Source organism: Chelmon rostratus, chromosome 21 (assembly GCF_017976325.1).
Source record: "Chelmon rostratus isolate fCheRos1 chromosome 21, fCheRos1.pri, whole genome shotgun sequence".
NCBI classification, from domain to species: Eukaryota; Metazoa; Chordata; class Actinopteri; order Chaetodontiformes; family Chaetodontidae; genus Chelmon; species Chelmon rostratus.
The window spans coordinates 20,663,463-20,686,053 of NC_055678.1; the positions used below are offsets into that span (position 1 = coordinate 20,663,463).

The 22,591-nt window shown below is 43.1% G+C and overlaps 1 protein-coding gene across 1 annotated transcript in view; it reads left to right on the plus strand.

Moving 5' to 3' along the window:
* Window positions 1–5,361: 5,361 nt before the first annotated feature.
* Window positions 5,362–22,591, plus strand: part of LOC121625121 (caveolae-associated protein 1-like) — a 31,106-nt gene continuing 13,876 nt past the window's right edge. The window contains exon 1 of the mRNA XM_041963178.1: window positions 5,362–6,169. Coding sequence (XP_041819112.1) covers window positions 5,639–6,169 — 531 coding nt within the window. The 5' untranslated portion in view covers window positions 5,362–5,638. The remainder of the gene's footprint in view (window positions 6,170–22,591) is intronic.

The following is a 22,591-nucleotide window of genomic DNA, read 5'->3' on the forward strand; positions in this document are numbered from 1 at the left end:
CGCTGCACCGAGGACAGCAAGACACGGAAAAGTATTAGAGTCAAGATTATATCATCAAAGGCTCAAGTAAAAGGAAGTAACAGGAAGTGTACAACATTTATTTTTTATATACACTGGTATATTATTGTACTACACTGAACTAATACTACATAACAATTATTTTCATTCTCAATTAATCTGCAAATCTTTTTTTTTTATTAATGTTTTCATAAAATCTCAACAAACAGTGTTTTTGGCAAACCAAATGACCAAAACCCAGCTAAATGTTGCATATGAGGACAAAACAGCAGCAAATCCTCAAATCTGAAAGAAAAATCAGTGAATTCTTGGCAATTTCTGCTTGAAAATTGATTTATGAATTGATTATCCAAATAACTGTCGATTTATTTTCTATTGATGGACAAATCAATTGATTAACTCATCATTTCTACTATAGACAACAGCTCCACTGCACTAGATCTTCTCAGGCCCCAACAAACCCTTTTTCACTGCTTAACAGTGAGTTTGTGGTTTCATTAAATGCGTTGTCCTTCTAATCCCCTACATTTCAGATGGAAATAATCTGCTTTTTCTCCACTGCATTCATCTAACAGCTGTAGTTATCAGTTGCACTGCAAATTAAGATTTCACATACAAAACATTGAACTCTGAAAAAATGATACATACAAAATATTTAACTACCCAACAACGTAACAATTTGGGGTCAAGTCATGGCTAAAAACATTTCATCATTTCAGCTTCTCAGATGTGAGGGTTTTTTGTTTTTCCTTGTCTTAAACTAAACAATAAATGCAGTGAACAAGAAAACAATTCCAGTGTTATCCATAATGAAAAGAGCCATTTGTTGCAGTCCCATATAAAACAGTTAAAATCAGCTTCAGCTCAACGAACAACAAGAACAAAATGCTGTTTGAACATTGATGCAAGAGTGATAATAAAATAATTTTTTTTAACCAATTTAACCAAATTACCACTAACTGAGTGGCCTCAGGCAGGAAGTATTCCACCACAGGAGTGGAGGGATGGATGGATGGATGGATGGAGGATGGATGGATGGATGGATGGACGGATGGATATGTAACCAGGAAATGATGTTTGAGAGGCCTCAGCCAGCTTGAATCATTCCCAACAGATACATTATTGAAACATCTTGGAATAAAAAAATCACTTAAGTCAACTCATTCTAAACACTGAGAGTAAAAACAGAAAAACAAACCACAAATGTTCAGTATGTGATGAAAAGTCTTGTATTCGTACACTGGTAACTGATATGGCGGATTAGTGGAATTCTCCAGAAGATGCTGAAGCGAAATGCGGAAGGACCGAACGATGGACAAACCTTCGTGATAACAACTCGTCCACAACGCAGTGACGAAGCCTAAAAACCAGACTGCTAAACTGCAAGTCATTAAAATCACGGTAAGAACAGCCTGCTTTCTAAAATCCAACCTTTCCGAGCCTTCCTGCGTTAGCTCGCCGAGCATCGCCGCTGTCGCAGCATCCCCTCTGCCGCAGCTCTGCCCTTCACTGTTCAAGGACGCCATGATGCTACCAGCAGGCCCGCGCTCCGTGTGCACATCTGTCACCTGCTCCGTGAAATAACTCACTGTTCGTCACGTTTAACGATGAATGCTATTATATTCATGCTTTGTCGTTACACACCAACGGTGTATGTGTCATCTGCAAACATTAGGCACCTGCGAACGAGCCAGCCGTCCTATTACCACCGTCCTCAAAGCCCAACATTATGATTGTGGTTAATTCCCTGTCTGACACGGAGTCTGAAACACTGAAATGATCTAATTTCACATTGAGGACCTTCAAAATGTGTCTTTACTCACCGCGTAGCCCGCAGACAGCCAGCACTCTCTGACCCGTCAAACGCCGTGGATGCTGGATGCTGAGGTCCAGCCTGGTGCGTCAAGTTACACACAGACCCGCCGAAGACGTGCCCGGAAATACAGGATTTCAAAATAAGAGTATGTCGGATTTATATGACGGATATGTTGCACTTTCTTTTTAAAATTGACTGCACAACTGGTACTAAAACTAATGTTTAAAAGATCTTTTACATTGTTAATAATCAGCCATGGTGCATTATATTGCTCTAAATCATGCATCAATATTTTATTATGGAAATCACAACAGGAAACTCATATAAAAATTCCGTCAATTTCATATGGGTGAGCCAGGATTTTTTTTTTCTTTTTAAAGAGAATTTATCCCATAAAAACTCCAGCTCAGTGCTTCCGTAGAGGGACAGCACTGAAGACCCTGTGCTCTAACAAGGGTCATTTCAGTTCTGTCCAATTAGACCACTGCTTAGTTTCGAAGTGGGAGGTCACTAGCCATGTCCTTAGGGGTTTAGAGCACTGACCCTGAAGTGCACCATCCATGTTTTGAGCCTATAGCCAGGGACCATTCAGCATCATTATGTCGTCCAGACTATATCTGATGAAATGATTATCATGTACCAGTAAGATATTTATGACACTTAATTTCATACTACTTCAAGTAAAGTCAAAACCACTCTAATAAATGTCCAGAGGTCAACCAGATGTGGTGGAATAGTCCACAGCTGGCCAACTGTTGGGTCAGTACTAACAAGATGTTGTAGAAATTCTTCTTTCAAACAGCCACGACAGAGTTTCACCCCCCCTCAGTTCCACATGGTGCAGGGTTTAAACCAGGACACTGGCTGGCTGCCAGGGAGCAATTCTGGAACCATGGAACTCCCATAATGTACATAAATTACTGCTGCAGACTTCTACGAGATGCAGCTTCTCAAAGATAGCTTCCTGTTTCGTGCCATGTGGTTTTCATAAATTGTGTGCATTTGTGATTGTCATGTGTGCAGAGTGTGCCACTGAGACACATATAGAGCAAAATATGAAGGTAGAGACTAGAAGGTGGTCTTTGGTAAATGGGTTTGCGTGGATTACAAAGAAGAGATTGATTATTTCATATATTATCAGAAAATATGTCTCTCTTGCAGCTGTCGGGCCGTGACCCCTGGCTACAAAAAAGCGTGAAGCTTCAAGCGTCACATTTAGAAACAATAAGAGCTGGAGAAAGGGCCAGTCTGGGCCAGTCTGAACAGACGAGTTTACAGTCTGCAATGGGACTGACTCATTCTCTTTCTCCATTAGATCCTGCTAGGCCTCCATTTTTAATTTCTGAACACAAGGTTGGAAGTTGTTCCATAGAAAAACAGCAGAAAGGCTGTGGCACTGGTTTAATCTCAGATGCGACTATGAACAGATGTGTTAGGTTGGCCCTAATGGATGGCAGCACAGTCGTGAGTAAACAGGGTGAAGAGGGCTGGGCTGAGCACACAACCCTGTGGCGTGCCCGTGCTGAGGACCAGAGGGGATGATGTGATGTTCCCTATTCTCACCACCTGAGGCCTGTTGGTGAGAAAGTCTCTGATCCAGTGGCACAGAGGCACGTGGCATGTTGGCACCTCAACACCTCGTGGCACTGCCACTTGTTGACTACAGCTCAGCATATGATTCTACTATGCTGGCTGTATGATAAACTGCTCAAACCGGGAGTCCAACTGTTCTTTTGTCAGTGGATCTTCGCCACCTTACAGGTAGGAAGCAGGTGGTCAGACTTAATGATGAAGGTCTTCAAGTGTCCACCCACAGGGCATGGGCCTTTTGTCTTTGCTGTTATACCCACTTTACATACATACATACCACTTACATGACTGAATTTCCCAGTCCCAGTCTGCTGATTCGCTGATGATACCACATTCGACGACCAATTTGCACAAACAAGGTTTCATTCCTAGTGGACTGGTGTGCAGCCAACAACTTAAAATTGATTGTTTCCAAATCAAAATATGTAGTGATGGACTTCTGTACGAGTCATACTGACCATCTATCTTTAGTCATAAATGGTCAGAAACTCAGCAGATGGACTCTTGGGTGTAACCCCTCTCCTTCGAAAAGGGAAGTAAATACCAGAGCAGTGCTGAAGAAAGTGCAGCAAAGACATTTCTTTTCCAGACAGCCGTTTCCCTTATCATAGGAAGATATTCTGCATGTCTTCATGCGGGGATCCAGAGCATTCACACCCTTGGAATAACAGCGTTTTATGGAAACACCTCCACACAAGACAGGAAACATCTGGACGAAATGAAATGCACGGCATCAAAAATCATAGGCCAGGAGCTACCATGCTACCCTGCTACTTCCTCCATTTTAATGAAGACCAAAAGGTACCAGAATCAGGACAGCCAGGTTCCCCAGCAGCGCCTACCCAGAGGCAGTCATGTTGCTATTATTCCTGAGTGTAAGACACTGCAAGTGTGTGCACACAACAGTGGATTTCATAGCTGGTTGTGGTACCAATAGTATCCACACTGCAGTGCTTTATTTAATTATTTGTTATTATTACTCATTACTTCATTTAGTTTAGCCATGCTCACTATATAGTAACTGTATTGGTGTTTGTTTAAGATTTTCAGCCATGTTGTGTTTCTTAAACCTGTACGTATTAATTATTCAGTCAACACAGCGGTTGATAGCACAGTAGTCCTGCTGATAGATGCAGATCTCTGTTCATTCTTGGCTAGGTCATCTTGTTTCCCATTTCCTGAGCATGAAGAGTACCACTGAGCCTGAACAGTTGTAACGTCTTCTGTGGCTCTGAAGGAGCTTTGTCAAGTCGGAGAGAATAATCCTGATGAATTCCCAGTGATGCCTTCAGGTTTAAATTCAGAATATTAACACAAAGTCTGTCTTACAACCTGGGGGGAATTACTATACAGGCACGGTATAACAAAAGATGCCATTGAATTGCATTGTGGGAAATGTAGGATCCAGTGTTGTGTGAGCTGGACCCACACCAGTGACTAAAAGTCAGCCACAAGAGAGTCCGCACCACATAAGTGAAACACATTACTCCAGCACTTCATAGCTTCTTTATGTCCTTTTCCTTCCTGGTGTTTTTCACCCAGAATAAATTCAGCCCTGCCCTCCATGAGCTGAACATGCTCTGCATAGAAAGGAGAAAGGAGTGGAAACGGACGGATTGTGCCTGACATTCCTCCCTCTGCTGTGCCTGAGCTTGTATACAAGCAGATCAGTGCGCTCGGCTTTAGCTATTCCAACCATGCTGATGGGACAGGGCTAGACCAAAGGGGTGTGTTACTGAATCAGCGAGGGGCTGGACCTACCAGCTGTAGGCGGAGACTTACGGACATGTGTGTGTCTGTATTTGGGGAGGAGATGAGGGAGGAGTTTGAGGAGAGGGGGAGAATCCAGTGGAAAAAATGGGGGGGTGGGTGGAGGCTGGAGAGCTGGAGAGAAAAAAAACCCTGCTGGCTGTAGCTTGACTGGAGGGTTTCTCTGCCTAGTGTGGTATTCACATCCTAACGCTCATGTGGTAACATCCAGCATCGCTTGGCTTTCCCTGCACACTGGCCTGATTCCAGGGATTTGAAGTAGACAAGACAGACAGACAGAGAGAGTGCATGTACGCTGGAGAGAGATAACTGAGTTTAGAAGTAGAAGGGAGAAAGAACAGAGGTCTGGAGAAGAGAAGACAGGGAGAACAGGTGAGCAAACAGTTGAAAAAGGAGTCTTGAAGACAAGTTGAATAGCTGATTGTGCACTTCAGATCCACTGACATGGCAGCCATGGAAGCACTGGAATCCTCAAATGCCCAGCTGGAGCCTCAAACTCTCACTGAGATCTCAGACGACGAGGTAAACCTTCCACCCTCAGATGATGAAGACGATGCCCTTGCCGCAGCCAAGAAAGAGCTGTCCACCATGGGCACAGAGGGGGATGCCGCCGAAGACAAGGGCGAGGCGCTGAAGCTTGACCCGCAGGCGAACGGGGTCATGGTTCTGTCTTTGCTTGACAAGATCATCGGGGCGGTGGACCAGATCCAGCAGACCCAGAGTGGGCTGGAGGCCAGGCAGCAGGAGATGGAACGTTCTGTGACCAGCATCCAGGGAGAGCTGACGAAACTGTCCAAGAGCCACAGCACCACGTCCAACAGCGTCAACAAGATGATGGAAAAGGTGCGCAAGGTGAGCGTCAACGTCAAGACCGTTCGGGCCACCTTGGAGAAGCAAGGAGGCCAGATCAAGAAGCTGGAGAGCAACGAGGCGGAGCTGCTGAAGAGACGCAACTTTAAAGTCATGATCTACCAGGTGAGAGAGTGTGTGTGTGTGCATGAATACATGTATGCATGAGGTTTGTGTGTTTGAGGGGTGAGGACGTGTTTGGCACCTTATTGGTTTGGGGATGGGTGTGGCTCGCTGGTGAACCAAACAAATGGTTGGGTTCTTGAATGTGTATGAAAGTCATATCACTGTCACATCATAAAAAAAACACTGCTGAGAATGATTCAGTGGTGGGTTGATAGGAGCGAACTGGAAAGTGTTGGTTTGCCAGAGATGTTACTCAACTTGCTGAGGTGCAGGGGATTTCAGGGAGTGGTTAAAGGTTACCTCAAAGTGCTGCTGGCAAGTGCTCAAGAGGCTGTACTATCTGTCATCACTGAAGCAACACTACCAAAAACATGCCCCTCAGAAAGTAATGCTTTTCCCCGACACATAATATTTAAGAAACAGAAAAGTACTCTGTACCCCTTACTCCTTTGCTTGCTGCTAATCAAGATTATTCAATACATTTATGGTCTACGTGCTGCAGCTTCGATGTTTATGCACATTATGGTTATTTATTTGTAACCAAGCATACCCTAACCCTTAACTGAAGGGCTCAAACACAGGATGAGGACATGAATCCTGCTTACCCATGCCAAACTCTTGTGATTTGAATGCCAACCATACACCCCGACCACACTGCATTTTAAAGACAAACGAATGGACAGAATGGACAATAAATCTGACAGTATGTAAAACATGAGTACACATCAGACATGTACAGTGTGAACAGTTGCTAATATGTTTGTGCAGTAAAAAACAAATATATAATCCAGCATAACTTCAGAAAGCCACTGATGCACATCTATGCCTATGGAAACAGTTACTGGGTACATCACTCACAGCTCAAAGTGTCCAGTCATTTCCCAGTTTGGTATGAGCTACAATTTCTGAGTATTCATAAATGACATTTTATAAAATAGTACCTAAATACAAATAACCTCATGCTCTTTGTTCATTTTAATGTTAACATATACAGGCACAATTTATTGTTTTGTGAGAAAACATACAGAAGCAGTAATCATGGGTGTATGTTTGTGACTGTTAACCTCCCAGATGTTGTTTTACACCATCTCTGCCCCACTTCAAACCTGCAGTACATTGGTATTCAGCATTCACTACAGCTGGCTTCCAGATATTTCCCTTCAATAGAACACTATGTATAGGACTAAAAAATACAAGCCTTCACATGTGAGCCAAACTCGCTGGCTGCCCAGTCAATCCCTTCGGAAAGTCATTTCACTCTTTTCTTTTTTTAAAACAAAGACGGAAAATACCACAAGCACGCTGAAGGTCCTGTTGAGGCAGAGGAGCAGTCGCATGAGGAGGGGACAGGAGAGAGGAGAGCTCTGAAGAGCAGATGTTTCATTTGAAACAGAGGGGAGCCCTGTTGCTTTTTTTAGCCTGTGAGGCTGCACTGTGATGTGTAATAACTTGCAGCTTTTTGCACAGTGGTGCGAGAACATTCAGAGTTTCCACCCTTGACTCAGACATCACGGCCTGGGCCAGCCTCACTCTCTCTGCTTCTCTCAGTTTCTGTCCAACAGCTGGGCAGAAGTCAAATGAGAGCTCCATCTTAGGCAACCCAGACTGCCTGACTGTGAATGCTTGTGCATTAATGTCATTCTAACATGCTAACACAATATATATATATGGCTACCTCATCCTGGCATACCAGCACAAGATTTTGTGTTTAATGACCCACAGATGAGCACGGCACAGCTCTCAGCAACAAAAAGCTAATCTCCATCATCACATCTGAAGGAATTCGATGACTGAACTGTTTCTCAATCTAAAAGGGCCATAAATCAACATTTTAATTAGTATCTAATAAAGTCTTGAAGTGGGGGTTGCAAGTTTCCAGTACAATCTTCCTGAAATACCACACAGTGAAAAACAAAACTGGTTGGGATTCTGCTAGTGTTAGCCAACTGCCTGGGCCCCGTGGCAAGATAAACTCCCCCCTGAAATGCCTATCTCTGGCTCCCTCACTAACTCAAAACACTGGCTTTGTTTACCGTTGCCAACTGTGACATAACGCCAGATTCATCTTCATTAAAAGAGTAAACCACAATGTGTTGTTCTGTTTTCAATTTTCTGTGCTCCTCTGTTGCCTTTCCAGGGCAGATTCTTTCAAAATCAGCAGTAGACGGAGGGAGACTCCACCAACACCCCCACGGTGAACTGTAACACTGTTTATATGGCTGCTTGGACAGTGTGTCAACACTTCAATACGTTTCCTTTCACAGGCCTCATTAATGCTCCTGACTTACACCCCCATGCACAATCACATCAATGTCATTCACAGCAAGTACACACGTATAAAGACACCTGCAGCAGTAGTTGCAGTGGTAGTAGTAGTAGTCTGTATTTGTACTTGGACAAAAAAATATGAATATTGGCAGATATGCTGTTATCAGACATGCTGAGTTAATGTTAATCAGCTAGTCCTTTATATACCTTATATAGATGTCAAATAAATGTGGGGTTTGGCATGCAGCACAGTAGAAGCATAAAGTAGCACATTAGACCAAAGCTCGTTTCAAACCTACGTAGTCTTCATCAAGCAAAAGGCCAATGTAGCAAAGAGCAAGGTATACATAGAGAAGTTAAAGTAGAATACAATGGAAACACTCAAATAAAATACAAGAAGTACTTAAGGAAATGTACTTACCACTGGCTGACTGCCAGTGTGGTGTGTCAGGGCTTCTTAACTAGTATTTATGTTCTGCTGTAGTGCCCTTGAGCAGGACACTGAGCCTTAATTTGCACGTCACTACAGACCAACGTGAAAAATTCCCACAGTCCTGCAGATGTGGATGTTTTTAGGTCACACTGCAAAGGTTTGCTTGTCATTCATATTGGATTTTCCTTTCAGAGGTCATCGCGGTCAAAGCAGTGTGTTTAGAGCAGCCTGTAGTTCTCACGTATGCCGTTTCAACAAATTAGCAAGCTGAAAAAATGTTTTATACATTCACCCTGCCCATTAGTTTTAATGGAAGTGAATGATTAGCATGTTTTGTTTTTGGATAAGCAGAGTCACCTACCAGTAAGGTGGCTGGTCAAAGTGTGTTCCTCCATGGCTCTTTAAGCTTTCTTTAATGATCCCAGCCTTGTTCCTCACTGGTATTCAAGTGATTTCAGGGATACAAAGCATTACACCAGTAGCATTCTTGCTGTAGCATAAGTTCTCAGAATGGTCTGAGGATCTTCAGAGGCCTTGATGTTGCACCAGGGAGCCACCAGCACAACTAGGATTAGTTTAAGTTTGCATGGTTTTAATTCAGCTGCTATTATTAAGGAATGCACAGAAATAACTCTTGAATTTATTTTTCACTCGCACAGCAGGGATCTCTGTAGATGTTGACTTTCCAACACAACATCAACATCACCATTCCCATATAGGGGTCCCTGCAGTCTGTGACCTTATGTGAGTCTATTTGTAGTTTTGTGACACGTGTAACCTAGCAACAGATACGGTTTAGATTTCTGATCTCTTCCAGACATTTTTCGGTTTGTATGAGGTGGGAAATGTAGTGTTTAGATTTGGACACGCCTGATTTAAACTGCTCTGCTGATAATAAAAGCACACTGTTACTGAGTGGTGTTTACTGTTACAGAGGGCCAGCTCACACAGGGGGGGACACAGCACGAGGGCTTTGTAGTGGAGCGTAGGGTGTTTAATCTCTGCTTTATTAGTGGCTGTCGACCCGCCAGTCTTCGCTCCACTCCCTCCTGGGCCCCCTGCACAAGTGTGGTCCTAACAAGGCTTACACTGATGGGATTTCTGACTTTGTTAATCTTGTTTTCTTATGAAAAACCAGTTTCATCAACCTCAGATATGATAAATATGTACATACGCATTTCAATGCATATGCTTTAAAACGTCCTGGTGGTCTATAGGATGATTTAGTGACCTGATTCCACACAAGCATGCATAGATTTGAACTAAAGCCTTACAGAACTCAGACTCCATTATACTGTATTCTGGCACAAATCATCATGATCAGTCAAAAACTAGTATCGGTCAAAGGCAAACCAAAACCATCTGTGCAATAATGCAAACAATACCTCATAATGTCATTGCTATGCTGGACAAGCTCAGGCTACTGTATGACACCTCAGTGGCAGCTCTGCAGGCACATCATTTGGAAGTGACCCTCTTAGCATTAACAGCTGTCCTCCTCTGAGACTCTGTTTGAGTGTGTCTGCAGGGGTGTGTATGCCTTTGGCTCATTTAAGCCTGAATCACCGGTAAGCCCGAGATTTACTCCCTCACGTCTGTGTTCAGTTCCTTGACAGCTGAGGCCATGTGCTGCCAGAGAACAGAGCATACTGCACTTACCTGGCCACAGTGTGCGTATGAAAGAGAGAGAACTACAGGGGGCGAGGCAGAGTAATGTTTAAAGCTGCACTATCCAGGTTTTTTGTACTACCAGTAGATCAAATGCATATGTGTCATATTGCATGTATTGGAGATGCAGCAGGCGTGTTGATGTTGCACAGAGTCTGCTGAACAACTGCTTGCTAACACGTTTGCTAGGAGAGACTGTTTGAAAATGTGTTCAGCAACGTTTGTTCAGTTCATTGCATCTTCCTCATGCCGGCGAGCATGTTCAACCTGCCTTCGTTATTAGCCATTTTGAACAACTGCTGACATTCATTTCCTTTAGTCGTGGTCGGACGTCACGTTGTCATGACTTGGTTAATTGTATTATGCTGAGGCTTTAATGCTCAAAGCTACGATGGGCGTCTAGAGACAGTGACTGTGAAGAGCAAGTGTGTGCCCATGTCCTGAATGTGTTGATGTGCATGCTGCTACAGCCTGTAGCAGAAAGAAGCACATGTGGTGCAGTGAGAATATGTGACACTTTGACCTGACAAGCTTCCTCCATTGCTGAGAGGAGGGTGTAGTTATGTACATGGGAGAGTAAGAGCAGAAGATAAACCGGAGGAAGAGGAGATGTCCATCCACTTTGTGCAGGGAGTGGATGGGTGTGTTGCAATGAACAGCAGGGACCATATTTAGACAGCTGATTCATTGCACAGGCATCCCCAGCTCTCCATGCTAACCTCCTCCTGCCTCCTTCTCATGTGGAACTAGGCACTGCCCCGTTCCTCCCTCTCCCCTGCTCCTCCACCCACCAGGATAATTCACTCCACATCGTGTCCTCCTCACCCCGCCCCGCCCTGCACACCATCCCTGTTCCTCTACCACTACTCCCTCATTTTAATCTCTCCCCTCTCGCTTGATTATTTTTCTTTTTTGTTCAGTTATTTTACCGTTCATCAACTCGCCCTTTTGATGAATCGGGTCATCTCGTTGAATTGAAATATAAAATTCAAAACAGATCTGCAAGAAGAAAATATCAGTCAGCATGTTCATGATAAGCAATTCTGACAACTGCATTTTGAAAATAGCTGCCTGCAGTTAACGACTTAAAGTCTAGGAGGGTTCCAGTCTGCAAAACAATAGCATGGCAGTATCAGTGTGTTCTTTTAAAGGGTGTCATTAAAGTCATTTGGATGTTTCCTTGGTTTGAGCAAGTAATGAGCATGGGGAATATTTGTTTTTACAGGGACTCTTAATCTTGTGTTGATGTAGGAAAATGGCTCTTACTCCAGTGTTGTTCTTATTCCAGTGTTGCTCTCTTAAACACTGGTAAAAAAGAAACACGCCAGAATTTAAAAAAGCAGAATTTCAGATTTCAAAATCTGTCAATTTTAATTAAATCACTGCAACCAGCAGATCTTCTTGGAGAGGCCAAGTGCAGAGAACAGCTTCAGCAAACGTTGTGAGGGGGCATGACTCTGCGCGAGGACAGCTCAGTACCAGTCTTTCCTCTGCAGACATAAACATTTTGTGCTCAATGGCTGCCTCAGGATCTCGGCTAGATGAAAGCACAATCAGCACATCCACTGGCAGAGGCTGAGTAAATCTGGCTTTCCTGCAGAGTACAACTTCGACACATGAATTAACACCAATAACTACATTTTAATTTTGGCAGTGCCGACCCAGAGAGAGCAGTCCTCCAGTTTTATATAAACCTGTTCTGCTGCAACAGAAGTGCTGCACAGTTTGCTGTCAGTCACAAGACAGCAGCTATGCAAATACTCTTGAATGAGTTGTGATGACTGGTTAGCGAAGGCACTGGGTAGTTTGTATATTACTCCATCATTCTGTCGCTAACATTCCCTGCAGAATAATCTCACCAGCCAACAGCTTGCACTCCTCCTCTAGAAATTATGTTAATATTCAGTTAATGTGTGTTCATAATTAGGCTGTGGTGAAAAAAATGCAATTGCTGCCTAGATTACGTTCAGAGACATTTTTTGAGAGAATGAAACACTACATTTTTATGTGCTGAGCTGGAGCTGCAGGGAGGTGGTCAGGTGGACGGTGCAGGACTGTGACACCAGAGTCCAGGTTTCCTGTCCGGACTGTGGTCAGGTTTCTGCAACAAAAGCATGTTGGCTAAGGTTAGGGGAAGGCTGTGATTGCTCTTGACCTTTTCTGTGTTAAAATAGACCATGATGTTTCCCTAACATTAGCAAAGTGCTGCTAGTGCCTAAACACAAGCATGAAAAAGCTGAATAATGCCATCGTCAGTACGAGTGGATAGTACATTGCAAGACTGTCTGTTTTGGTGGAAAACAAATTAAATACATTGCAGTAAAAAAAATGCTCAGTATCATTACTTTTGCACCTTGCCAGGCACATTTATACACAGATGCATACAAACGTTATTTCAAAGAGGCCGCCGCCACCTATCTTGAGAGGGGTGATGCTTAAAATACAACTTTAAATCAGTCTCCACCACAGCTTCGTTCTTTCTTCTACTTCTGCTGACCTTCAAAGGAATCAGGATCTTGGACTGCGGAGAGAAAATCTTACAAACAATCTGTCAGAAGGGATTTTGCTCATCCTTCCATTCTACGCTTCCACTAACACCACCCGAGAAACCTGTGGCCTCCCTGCTCCATACTTACTGTTCTAGTTCATCTGGTTCAAAAACATTCAAAGCAGGTCTGCAGCACTGCAAAGTGCACATTTCACCACATTTCAACAGACTGCGAGCGATCAGACTCTCAGTAATGTTTTGCATGATAATTCATGAAGAGTGGAGCCATTCTTCTCACAGGTCGGTCCAGGTCCATATATGGACATGTGAGGCAGAAACGCTCCCAGCTCCGTTTGCAGCCCACATTGTGTGTAACAATGATTCAGCTGGAAGCAGGGCTTTTTGGTGGGTGCTTTTGGCTGCGGTACAGTAGGTAAGGGTGGTGTTCATGTCAGGCAACAGGGTCAGGACATTATTGAGAGCTTTTTGACAGAATGGGGAGGAAGAGAAAGAGAAAGTGAGAGGAGGAAGGAGAGACAATAGAGGAGACAGAGAGGGAGGTAACAGAGGGCTTATGGAGGCAGAGAAATAGAAGAAGAGAGCCGTCTAAAAATAGCATATCACATACTTGATTGATTGTGAGAAGGAAAGAGCCTTTAGGAGACTGTGTTCCTGTTTGGTTTTGAAGAAAATCTGAGGCCAGGCTGAGACAAGTGGTGTTGACATTCAGGCCACAACATCAGCCTGTTTGTGAACGCGTGACGTTCAAATGTTCGTCATTAGTTTCTCCTTTTGTAACCTTATCCTTAATTCTATAATGAATCCTCATTAGCTTGCACAAAGTGGTCACTCGTCTTCCTGAAGTCCTCATTAACACAGTATCAAAAAACACACAGAACTAGTGCAATCTATTATCCCACATGATAGTCGTCTGTGCTTCTCACATACATCAGAACAGAGCTAGTCTGGCAGCTCTGTTCTGTGCAGTGGTTTTTTTATTTTTTCAGCAGCACCTTTCCAGATGACTGGACAAGTGACCGAACAACATCAATGATGACAAAAAAACTGGATCACATGCAGCACAATGCAGTTTCCCATCTGGGAGAATATGTAATCAATATGGTCTGAGTAATCTAATTGGCCTGCTCAACTGATATCCTGTCTATCGACGAGCTGAGCTGATGAACTGACCTGCACATTCTACATATTTTTGAGAATTGCAGAGTTTTCACATTTTTTCACTATCATTTACAGAGCTGCACATTTTCAGTTTGAAATATTCTTTCTTTTTGAAGTAATTTAACAATCAGCGTACACAGCTCATCCATCTTATTCCCCAAAGAGCTACTGTTCCCGTGATGACTGACAGAACCTCCTCCTCCTCTGTTTTGCTCCAGCTCTGCACCTCGCTGTGTCTCCTCCTGAGCTCCATGCAGGAGGGTTGTTAGCAAACACAACACCACTCTGCTCATCGCAACCTTCCCCCACAAAAAGTGATGACAATCACAGAGGGTTCATGAAAAGAAAATGAAAGCATATGGAACTAAGTGCTCCCATCTCTTGAGCTTGATTGCACATTAGGCTCTAGACTGCCTCAGCACAGTAATAATTCATTATAAAAAGGGAGAGTCTACCACTGCCAGACACCTCCAGGTTTCAGTCTTACTGCACTGCTTTCATACCTTTGCATACTCAGTTGATCTTTAAAACTCATCTGTGCAAAAGCACCACCAGAATTTTCCAGCTGTGGTGAGATGCATAACAAATCTGCTCTAATACTGTTCACTTGACATCAATAGAGGAATTATCTTCCAGATCCTTGTCTTACCCCAAATCATTTTTATGTCTAAGTAGAAGCTTTTCCACGAGTCAGACGTCGATGACTCACAGTCAAATGCCATGGTTATTGAAAACATTAGTTTGTTTCCTCATATGATCTACTGTGTCATATGATTCCAGCTTAGAATCCTCTCATGGCTAGTTACATTATTGGTGCTGAACAGAGGAACTTTTGTGGTAGATTACCAAACCATCTAGTTCCATGATGACTTGAATGTTCACGTGGATCACATGTGCAAATTTTATTGTTTAGTTTTGATCTGCAACACTTCTTAAGTTTATGCCATGTGCAGTGACTACGAGAGCCACAATAACTGCATACAAATCTGAGTCAGCCTCTTTTCAGCCTACGTACTTTGTTTGAAACTCAGGATTTCACTTCAGAGGAAGATTTAATATCTTAAATATGTGGCTATCGAACCATTAATTACATTTAATAAATACATTATGATCACAACATAACAATTGACTTGATAAAAAAGATCCTTAACTCAAGGTCTACTTGCTACATTTTTTTTTCCAGAGCCTTCAACTCCATAGTTTGGTCATATGAGAACAATTATCAAGGGAGGTAAAAGCTCTAGAAGAAAACAACAACAACAACAAAACTATGCAAAAAAAACAAAAAAACAAAAAACGGTTTTGGCCAAAGTCCTGGTGCTGAGGTCGAGCGAGAACGTTCAAGCGTAACAAATGATGCTCTCAGTAACATTAAGTGTAGCTCTGTGTGTTTTTCACTTACTTAGATAGACTGCAGACTCCAGTCGTAATGACATAATGAGATAATTAGACACATAATCAAAAAAGAAAAATCCATGTCCATCCATAAATAGCCTATCCACCCAAACAAATGACAGGCAGCAGCAATAGCTGACAGATCAATGGCCTGTTCGGCCAGACATTTCATGGCCTTTATGGTTAATTAAGAGACCACCGATTGGACTGTACACACAAAATTACGTAGTGGTAATGTATTAGTAGTGGTGGTAATAGTAGGTAAACAACAAGTTGAACAAGTTTTCCTTTCGAGTCGTCCTCTTTTGGTGTTTGAAACACTCAATACTCCAGGCCTCTCAGTGATGTGTGAATGTCACTTCAGAGCACTCTTTTTACCGGTGCTGTGCACATGGAAAATAGTACATTGTGCACAATTTGCTTCGGGCCAAATCTTTGCAGAGGACTGATTTATTGTTCTCCTTTGAATTGTCTCTGTATTCCCTCTGCCTCACTTGGGATCACAATGGTTTCCTTCAGTCAGTTCTTCAGTGTTTTAAATTTGGATTCCAAAGTGGAAACAGTCATTTTCAGCTGTTTTGTTTCTGCCTTGCTTGCTCTAACAAGCTCTTTCAGGTCTTTAACTTGTTCCACTGGTGAGTCCAAAACGTCCAATTTGTTAAGTTTCTGGAGGTGTTGCATTTTTCTTCAATGAGTTATACTGTGTTCAGTTCCCTTTATCATCAGGCTTGAGCTGAGTTTCTGCTGCAGCTTTACTTTTTTCATTTGCTGTCAGTGCTCTATGGCGTTGTTTCCCGCAGCAGCAGGCTCAGTGACTTTGCGTACCAGCTGCCGCCAGCGATGCTCAAACCTGGAGCTGGCTGCACCTCGCTGTTGCAGGGGCGCAGCCAACGTGACACCGTGATGGGGAAAGTACACAATGGCAAAAACTGGGCCTGGTCGGAAAAAACTGGTCAACATTTGGACCCACTTCAAATATAATGCAGCAGAGAGGAAGAGTGAGTTCATGGTAACATTGTTGTTAAGATAAAAGAAGCTACAAAAAAGCCTGAAGAATACTAAAGCCAAGGGAGACACCACACAGGAAGTGAAGCAACATTAGCAACAAGATGTATAATTATGCTACATTACTTTTTCACTAGTTGAAAAGTAATGTTGACTGTCTTTACAATAGTAAAGTTCATGGTTTACTAAAATGTCCAGAGTTTAAGGAGGATGAGGTTGACGTTGTATGACTAAATCTATTATGGACTTTTCAGCACTAAGACTAAATCTAACAATAGCTGACAGAAGTTACGCAATACACAGTCCTTCTGTGCAGCATGTCCGGCTTCAGAGCGTGTTTCCATGCCCGGTCAGTGACGACACTGTGACAACAAGGCTGCAGGAAGCTGCACGTGAAGTTTATCAGCCAGGTCCTGCCAAGCAGTGGTATGAAGATGATGTAGGAAGAACTCCGCTGATACAAGCTTGAGTTAAAGAGACCTTTATTAACAAGCAGTATCAGATCAGATGCCGGCCATCCGAGAGAGCTTCAGGGTCAGATCAGAAGACTCTGCCCTTAACATAAAGACAACACAATATATAGCATGGCATTTCGTCTTACTCCACCCATACTTTTCATTTCATAACCAGATCATGTTCTGGGCATATGTGCCACTGAGGAATGTTTTCCTTTGCGACAAGCTATATCTATCTCTTTGAGAGGTTTACGTCCTAATAGCCCCTCTATAAACTTTACCACCTTTGGTGTCCCTTTCCCTGCTCTGACCCTATGTGGTCTCACATACTACAACTAAAAGTAATCTACATTTAAACATCAGTTTACCCCAATTATGCTTAATCTAACATATATTTGGTATTTACTTAATCTGATCATATACCTCACACGCAGTCACTGTGCCTGGCTGTTGTTTTTCAAGAAACAGTTCCAGCACCTAACCACGTCACTCCGGGTCTGTTCTTCACAAATAGACATGAGATTGATATCAGTATTGGTTTCACTCTCGAAAACAAAGTGAAAAAGCTTATTTACCAAAATGCTGAATGAATCTAATCAACCTCTGCAGGGGTTTTGTAAGAGACTCTGTGGATCAGATCACTAACAGGTGTGCATGTCGCAGCATCAGTTTATCAGTAGGTTTTCTGACAATCACCTCAGCAGTTTTTGGGAAAAGTGGCAACTTGCAACTTTTAAAACTTTGTTTTAAAAATGTGTAGCGAGCTGCTTCCCTGATATCTGTAGGTAGTGTGTTCCTGCATCCCAATTATCTTTTCACTGTTGCTGGAAACCTCCAGTAGACCAGCAGCAGATGATCACAGAGTTCTTGAGGGCAAACAGTGAACAAGGGATTTAACAATGTCGCCTGGTCCTAGTCCATTAAGGGCTTTGTATACAAGGAGGAGGACCTTAAACTCTGTTCTAATTCAAATCAAATTGATTCAAAAAGTCACGGTCAAGACAGGATATCACAGTCTCCGTTTAGCCTTCTCTTGCACATGTCCCCAAACACTGTGAAGTGCAATACAAAATCACCGTACCCCTTTTAAAATGAGTGGTCAGTATTAGTTTCCATACACGTGTACGAATGAGCCCCTCAGCAGTCTAACATTCCTATTCGCTCAAAGGATACATTGTACCGAGAGAGAACAGGAGCAAACAGCCGAGGAAGAAGCCATTTCTTCTGCAGCTCCATAAATCTGTCCATAAACACCAACCTCCTCCATTGTTATTGGAAGGAGTAACACGGGGTGGCCATGGGAACGACCGCTGTCATCCCTGTTAGTCAAGCGTGGGGAACTGTACATAGACCCAGAGAGGGCCAGAGAAGCTGCAAAGCTTCAGCTGCTCGTCCCACAGCCAAAGCCTTTTTAGTAGAATTGAGCCAAAGGTTGTGATGGAACTTCAAAGTGTACAAGTAAAATGTAAAAATTCAGATTAGTTAGCTCATCGTGTGCGTTTGCAGAAAGCTGTCATTGGATATGCCATTGGAACGGTTCATAGCATCCATCCAGAAGGCGTTATTAATGATGCCGTTCTGTGTTTACTCACTACAAGGATTGTGTTGTCTGTGGGGCTGCATTTCTTTTTTTAATAAATATATTTTATTGCCATTTTGGGAATCATCATGAGACAATACAATACTGTGGCATGACCTGTACCAATAATGAACTTGTCCAACCTGCCCCTGCCCCCTGCCCCCCTGCCCTGTTGAGGAACAATGATGATAATAATGATAATAAACACATAAAAGTTAACACTAATAATAGTCATGAATTAGGTACATTAGTGTAAAATATAAAAAAGCATAAAAAAGAGCAGAGGTGTAGTGCCTGTATGTAAGGTCAAGGTCACAAAACATAAGAGTCAGCTGCAACTATTAATCTATTAATATCATTACTATTAATTGTTCCACCAAGGTAGTCATACTGGGACTGATCAGAGGCCAATGACTGTAAAATTTGTTTGTTGAACCACATATGGAGAATTCGAGCTTTAACTCCAGAAAGGACATTGTATCACGCAGTCATGCAGTAGGTGATGTGGGACAGTGGTTTCTTAAAAACAGCATCCTCCGGCGGGCTATATGTGTGTGTGTCTCTGTGCTCCTGCATGAAAGTACATGATCAGAATACCCACGAACAAAAGTATGTCATAAAAACAACCTGCAGTGATAGTCGACAACAGCAAGCTGTGTCTTGCTGTGAGAGCTGAAAGAGGCGAGAATAAAAGCGTCACAGAGCTGCCTCGCACACGCGTGTCTGCAGCCTTGGAAACACTTCAGCGAATCCTCATTCAGGATAGATTCATGTGTGTATCCCTACAAAGCTTCACAAAGAAGAGAGGTTTCGAAACTGCTGTGGTCTGAAGCTCCACATCCGCAGTACACAATGAAACGTGCCGTGCTGCCTTTAGGTAGGAAGGTAGCAGGAAATACATAGCAAGGAGACACATGTGGCCAGCAGAGGAGAGGATGGAGGTGATGGATGCATTAACAATGGATGTGATGAATGTGCTTTGAGGGAATACTTCAGTATTTCATGGTGCTGGAGTTTGGTTAGGTTACCTGGTTATCCTAGCTTAGCATAAAGGCTGAGAGCAAGGAGAAGCAGCTAGCCTGGCCCTGTCTGAAGTTCAAAAATAAAAAAACCTACTGATTGCACATAGGGCATATCTCATCTCTCATTTATTTGATTTGTACACAAACAGGAATGTGAAAATGACAAAAGGTTCTTTGTTTTAGATTTTTGAGCATTGTAAGTCTTTATTTCAGGGGTTCTCAAAGTTTGGCTGACTGAATGCTAATTGAGGGAGTCAGGTCATCGTATTTGTGATTGGTCTCATAATGGAGTTGACGCTTAAATTCCTTGGCACAGGATTCCCCTGTTTTCAGTTAAGGCAGATCACTTCATCTCTCCTCCGAGGTGATGAAATAAAAGTTGATCCATTTTTCCTGAAACCTCATTTTCCTCTCAAACATACAACATTTTTTTCCAGAGTGGCTTTTCCACCTCACTTCCACATTAACCTGCCAACTTGTCCACCAAAATCACTGACGTAGCTAACAGCACCGGCATGGACGAACATACTTCCTGCATCACTCACGAGTTGCCACTAGTTGCCATGCAACCAGCAGCTTTCTTTGGTGAACCTCTTGGAACAAGTGAAACAGAGTAAAAGAACAGTGAGATTATCTTGCACACAACTGGCATCAGAATATTTGTTTGGTTGCCATGGAGCTATGACGCTGATCTGTCTCATTCCTCAGCGATCTGAGAGTCTAAGTTTACTCTCCCGCCCCTGACTGTCAGGACATCACAGAAGGTGGAGAGAAACAAAGAAAGGAGTCGAGGAATGAAGGCTGGAAGGAGTGAGCACAAAATGAAAGGAGATGAAAGCGAGGCAGAGAGAAAGAAAACATAAGGACAAAAAAGAAAAAGGGAAGGGAGGAAAGAGAGTGTTTCTGCTGTGCTCCAGTGCAACGAGAGGCCTGGTGACTCATCCCTCTCTCTCCCCCCTCAGGGACCTGCGGCATGCCATCACTTTATATAGCAATCTCTCTCTCTCTGCCTGGTCCCATGTCTGTGATTAAAGGGGACGAGTGGAAAACAGGAGGAGAGCATGGAGTTCTCTCCCCAGAGTTTTATGCTGTGTGACCATCACACTCTTTCCCATGGCATTCACGTGAGAAATGTACTAAAGACACACACACACAGTCCCTTGACTGTTGAAAGCAATACATGCCTACACATCCATCACCTAAAAGAGCCGGTGTGACTGGGTGGGCATAAGGATTAGACTGATATATCAGATGGATAATACAGACTTTAGTTAGAAAACAACATCAACCAGTCAGAGTAAACCATCTCTTATACTGTATGATGGATGTTAAGATATCATTTAACTTAACAGGCCTATCAGCAAGGCCTTTACTAATGTTACTGATGATGCAGACAGAGTGTGCTCACTGGAGTGATAAATACGTCAATCAGGAAAGACAGAAAACAATATTTAAAAAAAAGTTCATTATAGCATATGACACGTGATTAATGTTCACATAAAGTCTTTGGTGCTGAACTCTACAGAGGAATTTTGGGGTGAATGGAGGGGTGTCTGCCCTGCGCTGTAGCCACATGATGATGATGATGAAATGATGTAGGTGATGAATCTGTGAAGACCGGCAATCATGGCGTAGCAGCTGCATGAACGACTAAAGGCAGAAAGAGAGTCACATTTTCAAAAGACAGCAGCAAAGACATTCTGTTTGGGTGTACTCCTAAATCTGACCGGTACAATGCGTTCATGCTGGATAGGCGTGGTGTCCAGTCAGTTTAAGGGGGTTGCTCCACCTACATAACAAAAAAACATCAACATCAACAAACAAGCTTATTTTTTCACTTACCTGTAGTCGTGGCATGTAAAGCAGTGTAGTCCACCACAAGCTCATTGGTTCTGCTGGTACTTCAGGTGATTGTTGTTGCACCATGTGATGAAGCTCAGTCCTCTGAGCCCCTCTGGAAAAATAAGTCTCTAAGTGAAGACGACATCACTGGACATTATTCACTGGAGTCATACACGTCAATATTAGTGATAACCAGAAACACACTCCATATATGTTATTAAACTCCTTAAAAGTCTTCACTACATACAGTATACTACATGAGTCTGGACAGATGTAAACTGCAAATTGACTGGCTGGTGGAGGCATACAACGGGAAGGCGGCAATTCAGTCATTTTTTGTTTGTGTGCTTTCTGGAGCTCATGTAGCGTGAGTGGGAAAGTGCCCAAGTTAAGTGACCTGAGGTTAGTCACTCAGTTCTGTTCTGGAGCTTTCAATCATATTACATCACACGACTGATTCATTGAAGTCCTTCAAGTTCCTGGAGAGGAAATATTACATCTACGTTTCCATGGCAACTTGGCAAACTCCATAAACTGATGAGCATCAGAAGAGCAGAACAGCTCCGAGCGGGCTTTGTGGTGAGATTGTTTTCTCAACTGAAGTGAGCTGGCTCCAGAAAAGGAAATTCGATGTCCTCATTTGCTTCTTTGAGCGCCTCGGTTCCTCTCTGCAGCAGCGGTTGTATCATGAGGATTCCCTGCTTTCCGACATTTACTGGAAAATCCCCTCATTGTCTGTTTGTGTGTGTAATGGAACGTGCACTCATACAGCACTGCACAGTACAGTGTGTGTTGCTCACACAGGTACAGTGTGTGCACGCACACACACACATCTGGCTTTTCCACAGCAGTAGGGGAGTTCTTGGTGGTTTGAGTCTAAACAGGAAAATAGAAACAGAGAGGGGTGTGTTACAGCGGGATTCCTCTCTCTCTCACTCTCTCTCTCTGTACATAGGGCTGATGAGTAGGTGCAGTGTGAGCTTAGAGTGGAAAGCTTCCATGGTGAGCTTTTTCCCACAGACACACACATACACACGACATACTCACAAACGCACGCATTCACAAAGGTACAATTAAAGAAGTGCACA